General features: G+C 28.6%; 2 protein-coding genes across 4 annotated transcripts; one reads left to right on the top strand and one right to left on the bottom strand.

Annotated features, from left to right (window-relative positions):
- The first annotated feature begins 343 nt into the window (after nt 1-343).
- On the top strand, nt 344-3,068 carry LOC122528698 (divergent protein kinase domain 2A-like). 2 transcript variants are annotated; one of them, XM_043654084.1, is made up of 4 exons: nt 344-1,426; nt 1,626-1,926; nt 2,037-2,167; nt 2,283-3,068. In XM_043654084.1, the coding sequence occupies exons 1-4, from the start codon at nt 821-823 to the stop codon at nt 2,490-2,492; spliced, it is 1,248 nt and encodes a 415-aa protein (XP_043510019.1). In that variant the 5' UTR covers nt 344-820; the 3' UTR covers nt 2,493-3,068. The 2 variants fall into 2 exon arrangements, with proteins under 2 accessions (XP_043510019.1, XP_043510020.1); XM_043654085.1 differs by having other exon boundaries at nt 2,037-2,162; nt 2,283-2,509.
- Nucleotides 2,802-5,991, bottom strand: LOC122528697 (eukaryotic translation initiation factor 2-alpha kinase 1-like). 2 transcript variants are annotated; one of them, XM_043654082.1, is made up of 9 exons: nt 5,776-5,991; nt 5,355-5,522; nt 4,997-5,156; nt 4,444-4,925; nt 4,195-4,358; nt 3,937-4,122; nt 3,696-3,851; nt 3,479-3,616; nt 2,802-3,407 (listed from the first exon to the last, which is right to left on the bottom strand). In XM_043654082.1, the coding sequence occupies exons 1-9, from the start codon at nt 5,843-5,845 to the stop codon at nt 3,207-3,209; spliced, it is 1,725 nt and encodes a 574-aa protein (XP_043510017.1). In that variant the 5' UTR covers nt 5,846-5,991; the 3' UTR covers nt 2,802-3,206. The 2 variants fall into 2 exon arrangements, with proteins under 2 accessions (XP_043510017.1, XP_043510018.1); XM_043654083.1 differs by having other exon boundaries at nt 3,937-4,110.
- Between the last annotated feature and the right edge of the window lie 4,068 nt (nt 5,992-10,059).

Below are 10,059 nucleotides of genomic sequence, written 5' to 3'. Positions count from 1 at the left end.
TGATAATTTATATTTATATCACAATACTATAAATAAATAATAACTCCGTAATTAATTTTAGTTGTTTATATAAAAATATCAGTATCACAAAATATACAATTACTAATAATTTAATGAAGATTACATAATAGAATTTAAATGACGAATAATTTCTATAAATGAAAGTTAAATAACGAAATAACGAATGAAGATTTTCTACTATGGCTACAATATATATAAGTGGCAGTAAACATTTCCATGGTGATAATAAAATTAATAGCTATTTTTAAATACTCTATTGTTTATATTAAATATACATCTCGACGGAACATAGATGTCGTTGATCTAAATTCTTCGAAGTAGAGGTCGCTACATGCCCATAAATTAGGCAAATTTTCAATTGCAAAGGAAACTGATTTGAGGGAATTATTTGTTAACTTCTACAATTGCTCTCAGCTTTCTTCTCGTATTTTATACAATCTGTGAAATAATACAACGTAAACACAAGTTTACTAATTGTCTGTACAAATTATTATATCATAACATGTAATATTTATTCAATATTTGTGTCGGGTTACGGTTCTAAAGTGATAAAATATAGAGAAAAAAATTTCGCAAAAAAGATGAAATTAAGTAGCTTTGCACGATTTTTCTATTGAAAACTAGAATAAAGTTGTTGGCTTGGTTTGTTATGTATATTTCTCTTTTTCAAAGCTTGCACACTGCCTTTTTTTTTGCCATTATTGTATCGAGTGCATTCTGCGTCAATACATGAATTAATACTCACATTTTGGTAACTAATTGTGTTTTAGATGTAAAACTGTTAGAGACCACTGTACATATGCTTTTATCGTATATATACAATATATTAAAATTTAAAAAATGGGAGATACTGTCTTTTCTGGCGATCTTAATAGCATTAAAGTGGTTCACAATTTTTACATTTCAACCAAACATACATCATTCGATAGAGTTACATAAATGTCCAGTATGTTTTGGTATTTCTGCATGTAATTATATCCACGAAGTGGACATCGCGCTTCGTGACGTTTACTCTGTGTTTGCGTACTTCTTTGGAATAAAAAATGTATTTTTTGGAGTCTTTAACGAAAGTAGAGTTGTCCTAAAAAAGCTGGCACAAAATTTCGAATTGGACGAGTTTGATCGAATGATTTGCGAGGACGAAGCCTTTTCTGATGTCTGTACAAAAAGTATAAAGAGAACAGACTATAAAATTAATACCAATTTCCGTGAATTTGTTGAAAAGGAAATTAGCACGAGTCCTATAAGAAATAACTTTAATGGTTTAAAGCTTTGCCCCACTGTTAGACATTTAAATGCCCTTCTAAACAATGTTTATTACAATGAGAGAGATACCGATAGAAAAATACTCGATGTCTACATTTGGGTATTAACAGTTCTTAATCCCGAGCCTCTCATTCTTCAGGTACATACACGATTAATTTAGTTTATTTAAACATAAATTTATAAATTAGTTTACATGCGTTAATTTTCATGTTATACCTCTTTTTCATACATATAGACTTTTACGAAAACTCGTATTAGTAAGAGGAATTGAAGTACAAAATTTTATATGTTAGAACGACTTTGTATAGCAAAAATAAAAAAGATATCTTTCTTTATAGATATTATCCGCAGACGAAGGTTGGCCAGTATCAAAATATTTTGGTGCCTGTGGACGAATTGTAGTTGAGGAGTATGTTGGATTGCCATTAACTGCTTATTACAATGAGCCATGGTTACGTAGAGCTAAATTAGCTTCGAGTCTTTTAGATGCTGCTTATAAGTTTACTTATAAAAATGAAAATTTTGGTTTCTATTTAACTGATGTATCTGCTGATAATGTAGCAGTCGATTCAGCTGATAATATAAAATTTGTGGATCTAGAGAATATCATTGTTGTTGATAAAAGTATAACTCCTACAGGTATTCTAAAAGTAAAATGTTTTGGTATTTTTTTAAAAACAACCGATAGAGCTCGGTGCAAGTATTTACATCTCGATTAATTGCTTAAGAATTTTGTACACTTTTTTTAGAGAGATCGACTACATGGAATCAATTGCAAGTGAATACTGAGAATTTTAGTTGTCCAGAATGTCTAGCATTTTCTAGTACTGACATATGTAATCATAAAGTCAGCGATCACAATTATTACGCAATATGTAAGGTCAGTTTTTATTATTTGAAACCATAATGTTAATTTGTTATTTGTAAAAAATGTATTACGATAAAATGGAAAAATGAATTCTTCATGAAGGAACTTTTTAACTTTTAAATTATAGATATTATTGACATTAAATATGAATAACAGTATATTACCTGGTGGTCTGCTGCATGATATGCCTGCAGATATATTTGAAAGTTATCCAGATATACAACATTTAATACAACAGTGTGTACATCCTCAAACACCTCTCAGTAGAATAGATGCAGCAATAGAACTTAAAAAGCTGTTAGATATTATAATACAAAAGCATAAAAGAATTAAATAAAGATATACAATTAATTGTAATCAAATGTAAATTATTATGTATAAAATTTTCATATGTAAACTGATAATTGACATTTCCCATGTATCAATAGCAATTTTTTTTTTTTGTTAATGGTTCTTTTTTTGTTAGATGTAGTAATTCCTAGATAAACGATCCTTTTATTTTTCTTAAAATAATAAAATAAATAATCGTGAATAAATTCGAATACTATTCTAATTTCAGTCATAAATTGTTTGATACAGGTTGAAAAACAATCATCTGCAACTTAAAGAAAATTAATATCATTCAATTGACTTTCATTGTTCGTTATAATTTTTTCAAATATCGATTTTATTAAACGAAACAATAAACAATTATAGTGGACAGTGATTTTTACATTGTCTTTACAAAAATCAAATTGCGATAGTATTAAAAATAATTACAAATATTTTACTTTAATATAAAATAAAACACATGCGAACGCATTTCCTCGTCAAAGGACAATTCTGTATGCTGCATATATTTAACAAATGCATAGCAATTCAGTAAATTCATATTCTATATGTATATAGATCCAATAAATACATATTCTATGAACTTTTATTTTTTGTTATATTTTTATAAACACATAAGCCACCGTTATCATTTTGTCATTCGCTTCATAAAAAATATTAATACGTACTATTCCTAAAAATTCTCTATTTTTTAATTTAATGATACAACGGTTTATATGTCTTAAATATTATGTTTAACGATTTGTTCTTCTAATATTAATATCCTTTCTTGTAAGTTTTTTATTACATCGTCTTTCTCAATGATATCATTCTTCAAACGTACTATCATCATATCTTTATCTTCGTTTAAATCTTGTAATAATTGATTCGTTGATGGTCGTTTCCTGGGATCTTCTTGTATCAACTGACTTACTATATACGCCTAACAAAAATTGATTACTTTTATCGTTAAACAGTTTTTTATTAAAACAACATATTATTTTAAATACATACCCATTTAGGATGAGTAGCAGCTAATGTTGTAGGTATATGTCCTCTTTTCAAACTATTAATTATTTCGATTCTTTCCATATGAGTTCTCGTATGTATTAATAGCTCCAGGAGTACTATTCCTACGCTGTATATATCACTCTGAAAGAATGGAAAATATTTTAAACAAAAAATTATTTTGAAATTAATATTTTATTTCAGCAAAAGAAGAAAATAATACTTTGGGATCGCACTTTCCTTGTAGTTGCTCTGGCGCTGCATACATACGTGTGCCTATTATAGAATGGTGATTTTTACTTCGTAATAGACAAGCTAATCCAAAATCTCCTAACTGTATTTGTAGCCGTTCCGATGTTGAAATAAATATGTTGCTGGGCTAAAGTGAAGTAAGAAATATGTATTATGTATTAGGCAATAAAGCGAAAACTGTTTGTTAATTTTTTTGTTTTTGTTTTTTTTACCTTTATATCATGGTGCACGATTCCACGAGAATGTATGTAATCTAAACCATGAAGAATTTGGGTTAATATTGCAATAATTGTTTGTGGAGTGATTTCCATTCTTTCGTCGAGCCACTGTTGAAGTGTTTTCTCACAAAGAGCCATTTGAATATACAATGTTGTATATTTCTCATTCTGTAATGTCATATATAAATTGTGAAAAAAATGAAAAATTAATATCAATGTACAATAATTTTATATAAATATATACACACATACCGTTCGAAGTATATATGGTAGAACTATCTTATTTTTATTAGATTCTTCATACGAATTACTGCCGTCAGTATAATTTGTATTACTTTTTGTTTTATTACTTTCAAGTTTACTGTCATTTCTAAAGGATATACTGTTTGAACTATTTTTCTCCTCACTTTCTTCCTCTATGTAACAAGGAACAGATTCAGATTTGTTAGATCTTCATAATATTATGATTAATTACTAATTGTCTGATATAGTTACACATACCAGATTTACAATTTATCTGTTTACTATGTTGTAGCAACATGTTCTCTTTACCATTTTCCTTAGAACTTCGACTACTTCCAGTATCTGAACTTTGTTGACTTTGTGAACTGGATGTCCGATTTACATATGACTTGTGTCCACTTCTTTCATTATATTCTATAGAATTTAATTTGCTTTGAAAATGATTCGAGGATATTAAATTCTGCATAAAAATCGAAGGTAATCTTGGCTCAATCCATGCACCTTTGTACGAAACTATATTGGTATGATTTAATTTAGCAAAAGTTTTCACTTCTTCAAGATGCTGCATTATATTTTTAACTCGATCAGATGGTACTTTTATCTTTTTAATGGCATATTCAATACCATCAAGACGATGTAAAGCTTTAAAAACGTTTCCAAATCCTCCAGCAGCAATAAAGCTTATTTCTTGAAATTCTCTATGATACCTAGACCATTCTGCCACTGACGATTTATATAAACTAAATACATAAGAAATGAACGTAACATGATTTTTTTGTAACTGTACATCAGAGGATATGCAAAATTTTACCTTGAAGAAATCTGAAGTATATTTTTGCAACTAATTGTACCACGTATAACTGTAAATAAATGATATAGCGCTTGTTGATATTCACTTCTTAATGATTCTAATTCCATCACATTGTAAGAACCATCGATAAGTTTCAATTCGTGAAGTTTACTACAAATAGCTAAAAATAAGCATAAAAATGATCTTATGATCTATTTAAAAGTTTATGGAGACAGTAGGTAATTTAAAAATTGATAAAAAAAAATTTTTAATGAAATACAATTCTTTAATTTAAACATTTTAAATAATGGAAATGATTGTTTAATTATTATTTAGCAATTATTATAATCAGTTATTATTAAAAATTTTAATGTATTACCAAAATATAATTCATTTCTGCATACTGAATCATCTTCAAATAATATACATAGTTGCTTTACAAGTGACTCAATTAAAAGACTACTAGTGGTTGTAACAATGCTCACAATTTGTCTATCATTCTGATTATTTTCATTCTCCAAACATATCGTGGATTTTGCATCGTTACCTAAAAAAGGAAAACAATATGACAAAATATCAATCAGAGATTATTTAAAATAATTTAAATTTTGCAAGTTATTCCTGGTAATAAACGATTTATTATTTAAATAACCATATCGATAAATTTTCTACAAAAATGATTACTAAGTTATCAATTAAAACAGTGTAATGTGCAAATGACAATAAAAAATAGTTGATTTGGAACGATCATTTTAAACATATTTCAAAAACGCGCGAGAGTTTAAGGTTATGTTACCTACCCTTGTCAAATGTTGTTGCAGTGCATAATGCATCCCAAGGGTTAGTTAAAAATGTATTGTTATTACTCATTTTTGAACTTGCTATGTTTCCACATCGATATTTGCATTATTATACATCCGTATACGTGTAGAATTACGTGTAGCTATTAGAAACTACAATATTCCAATTATCTTCGTATTACAGCTACATGTTTTAATGAAAATCAGGGGATATATAATAATATAGATTAGAATATTATTAGAATAGATCTTTTGTAATAAAATAAAATGATAATTGAAAATAATTTATTGTTAGATTTGCAGAAGAGTAATTATTTGAACAACGCAGTGATATTCATGATTGATAAATAGTTACGTACGTACATATATAATTAAATACCAAAAATAAAAATATAATTCATTTCTAAATTAAAAAAAAAATTATAAATAATTATAACAGTATCATCAATTGTATGATAATAATATACTTAGCATAATATGATGTACTTAACAGAATAGAAAAATCAACTTTTTTTATTAATTGTATTTTATTACTCATTTATATACAAAATTTGTATAGGTCATAAATTATGTAATTTTCACATATAATTTTGAATTATGTTATTTTGGAGAAAGATATTTAAATACGGAAGAGAGAAAGTCAAGGCAACGTACATATGTACGACCTTCAAGTGTAATATGGTACGCAGAGCAATCGGTGGCACTATACATTATTAAATGTGGTCACTGACCTTAGAGATACTTTCCACTTTCTACTTGACATGTTCGTACTGATTTGACCTCTTTTGATCTCTTATCCTTTCCTTTCCCTACATGTTATACGTGTATACATATGTTATGAAATATATTGTCCTATTAAATAAATTGTTCGGAATCTCCAATAAATAGGATTAAGAGTAGATAAATTAATTAAATCAATCAAATAGATTTCATGTTTGATATATTTTTATTTCAGTGGTTCGATCATAAAAATTGGAAAAATTTTTTATTTCGCATTCATTACTAAACATGCGGGTGTTTATAAGATTTCATATTTTTATAAGTGCAAGTGCAGTGTATTAGTGGTTAGAAATACTTGACATTTCTTACATATTAGAGAGAAATTTAAAAATGCATAAATAAGATATGGCACTTATTATATGTACAAATGTAATCTACATTTTTAATTGTGTTTATAATGATATGAGATTGTATAAGCATTCGTAGTTGTAAGTGGGGAATACAAGGAAAAAATGTGACAAAATGTCCATTTTTTATTGCATTTTTTATACTGTCTGGTAAATAAAAAAAAATACTTGAGCATTATATTATAAAATAAATAATGATGATCAATGTTTTTAAGATGTTCAGGATACATACATATATCTAATCTGAAAATCAAGTAAAGACGTACGGCATTATTAATTAAAAATTAATTAACAGTGTAATGCATTTTAAAATTCTTGCCGTATATAACAAAACCCAAAAAATGTGACGTTATCCTCAATGATATAACAATTCTATTAATGATGTAATGATATATTGTATAAATATTCTATTGATTTTAAACTTATATGATAGATGTCATTCTATGGATATAGAATCTTCCATTCAACTTTTCAGTCCATGGAAAATACCATGCGAAACCATGGCTGATCAACAAAAAAATAAACAATCTAGGTTGTGTTTCCTTCTTTCTTTGCCATTTTGGTTTTATGCGCGACATTTCTAAGGTCGCCGTTGGCATAGCTTAAAACAAGCTGCGTTAAGATTGGTCAAGGTACGAGATCGCTCTAGAGTCGATTGCTACCTCGACCCTAACCCCACTACTTTCCTTTCCCCACCCTCGAGATTTCTATTTGGTCCATAACCCCACCACCCGCTGTTCGACTTCTATCTTCGAATGCTCCGAATCCTTGTCGATTTCACCGCGACCCCGACACTGCGTGTGTTGTCTGCCACGTAAGTCGTGTTGACCCACGTGTCTACAGGATTGTACATTGCACTAATGGCGCCTTATGCTTTTAATGACTCCGTATCAGAATCTTCATGGACACTGAATTAATATTATTAATGCATGAAGTTACAATTCAAAGTATTAAAAAAATAAAGAATACTATGCACTTGCAAATAGCGACTAAAATTTGAAACAGCAATTTCATCTACATATACAATTCACCTCTTGTACAATTGACATTATGTACATATATATATTTTATCCGTCGTAACTTTTGCAAATTATCGTTGATTAAACTGTTACATGATACTTTACATATTTATTCCTGTTTGTAACAGAAAATGATATTGATTCTGATGATATGTACATAAAATGATTACACATGATTTTTTAGTATAATAGAAATTGCTTGCTTTTCAGTATAACAGAAATTAAAGTGCTTTTTTAATATAATAGAAATTGTCTGTCATATGAAATCGGATAGTAAGCAATCCATAATAATTTCAGTAATTCAACGGTGGCATTAAGTGTGTGTACTTATAACGTTCAATATTAGAAGTATAATAATTCTGCGACAAAGTCAGGTTTAAGAATATTCAATCTTCATTATCTAAAATCTAAATCAACGGGGAATGGTTATTATCGCAACTTTTTGAAAATATATATATATATATATATTATTCTAGATATTTAAAAAAATTACAATGAGAAATGTAAAATGAATATTAAAAAATATAAAAATGTACGAAAATATATTAAATACATATGTATATATTGAAAAAAATATTTAATATAATATACTAAAATATTTTTAAAATATTGATTAGTATTAAACACTCGATAAACATCTGAAACTCTATTTTGAATGGCAGTAAAAGAATTACAACGTTTTCCAAACTAAGTGAAAAAATTGTTTTCGTTCTTAGGTTTCGTTTGAGATATTTATGAACTGACGGAATTAAGACGGAAAAGAATTAAAATATTTAAAAAGTATTTAAAAATAGTATTTAAAACAAGTTTTAATATTGTTAGATGTGACTGCTACTGTCACTGCTATCATCTATGTACATGCTACGAGGGCAATCTTTCAGGAGCACTACTACGCAAAAAAACGTGTATCAGTGTAGCCATCGTTTCTTGCTACCGCACGCGGCGTCCAATGCCCTGTCTGGAGGCAGCAGTCATGGTTTCCACTCGGCACACGTGCACCACGCGCAGTAGGTCATTGCTCTCCTCTGTTCGAAAGTAATATCGTTACAGTGCACACTTGTTCCAGGCATGATCAATGATCATCATAGAATCCAACGAAATTCACTTATTTACAATTAATTACTTATAATTAATGTATATATATAGTCATATGTACTTACCACAAATCTTTCAATATTTCTAATACGATCAATTTTTCCCATTTGTATATACATAATTTTCCTAGTATTTTAAATGCAATAGTTATAAGATTCTATCGTGATAAAATGTAATAAAAGATTAAATTTTTGTATATTGTAATGAAAAAAGAATTAATGATATGTTTGTATGTAGAAAGAAGAATAATCAATTAATGGCGGAAACTGAAAGAAAGAAAGAAAGAAAGAGAAAGTATGTACATACATGCATCGATCGTGAATTTACCAACACATCGAGCGAAATTAAAGGTGCGTTCACATTTGTTGCTGTTGTACACTTATGCATTTTGCAGCAACAAGGTTCGAGGCAAAATCCGTTTCTAAATGTGTTTGCTGATATCCAACTCGTTCGAGAGATAGCGTGTTAAATGTTTCTTTTGAAGCGGGCCATTATACTTGACATTCATCAAGTAACGAATTATGATATATATATATAATAACAAAACATGCACTGTCTGCATTTCCTACCATGATTTTTCTTTGTGCGGTACAAGGTGAAACGGTAACGCCCGCGTATCTTTGATATATTCCCCATCGTTCAATGTATTAATATTTTCGTACGTGTATTACAAGCATACGTGTTTATACAGGGTGTTTTGTAACTTGTGAGACCCACTTCGGGAGCTGATTGTACGCCTAAAAACAATGAAAAAAAGTCATGTAAATATATGTCTTCGTTTATGAGATATAATGAATTTTCTGTTTTAATTACTTTTACAAAAGATGCTCGAGAAATGACCATCTTGCATTTGAAGACAAGCCTGCACGCGTCTTGTCATTCATCTGGTTACTCTCTTTATCATTCCTGGTGTTTCACGAGTTTGTCGAAAGCCTTGCTCTATTTCGTAGTATTTCAGCATTTTCAATCGATGTTGCGTATACAATAGATTTTAAATGTCCCCACAAATGAAAATCTAATGGATTCAAATCCGGAGAACGAGC

This window comes from Frieseomelitta varia, unplaced genomic scaffold, assembly GCF_011392965.1.
Source record: "Frieseomelitta varia isolate USP_RPSP 00005682 unplaced genomic scaffold, Fvar_1.2 scaffold_255, whole genome shotgun sequence".
Taxonomy (NCBI): Eukaryota; Metazoa; Arthropoda; class Insecta; order Hymenoptera; family Apidae; genus Frieseomelitta; species Frieseomelitta varia.
This window is presented reverse-complemented; position numbering and strand designations above follow the sequence as displayed.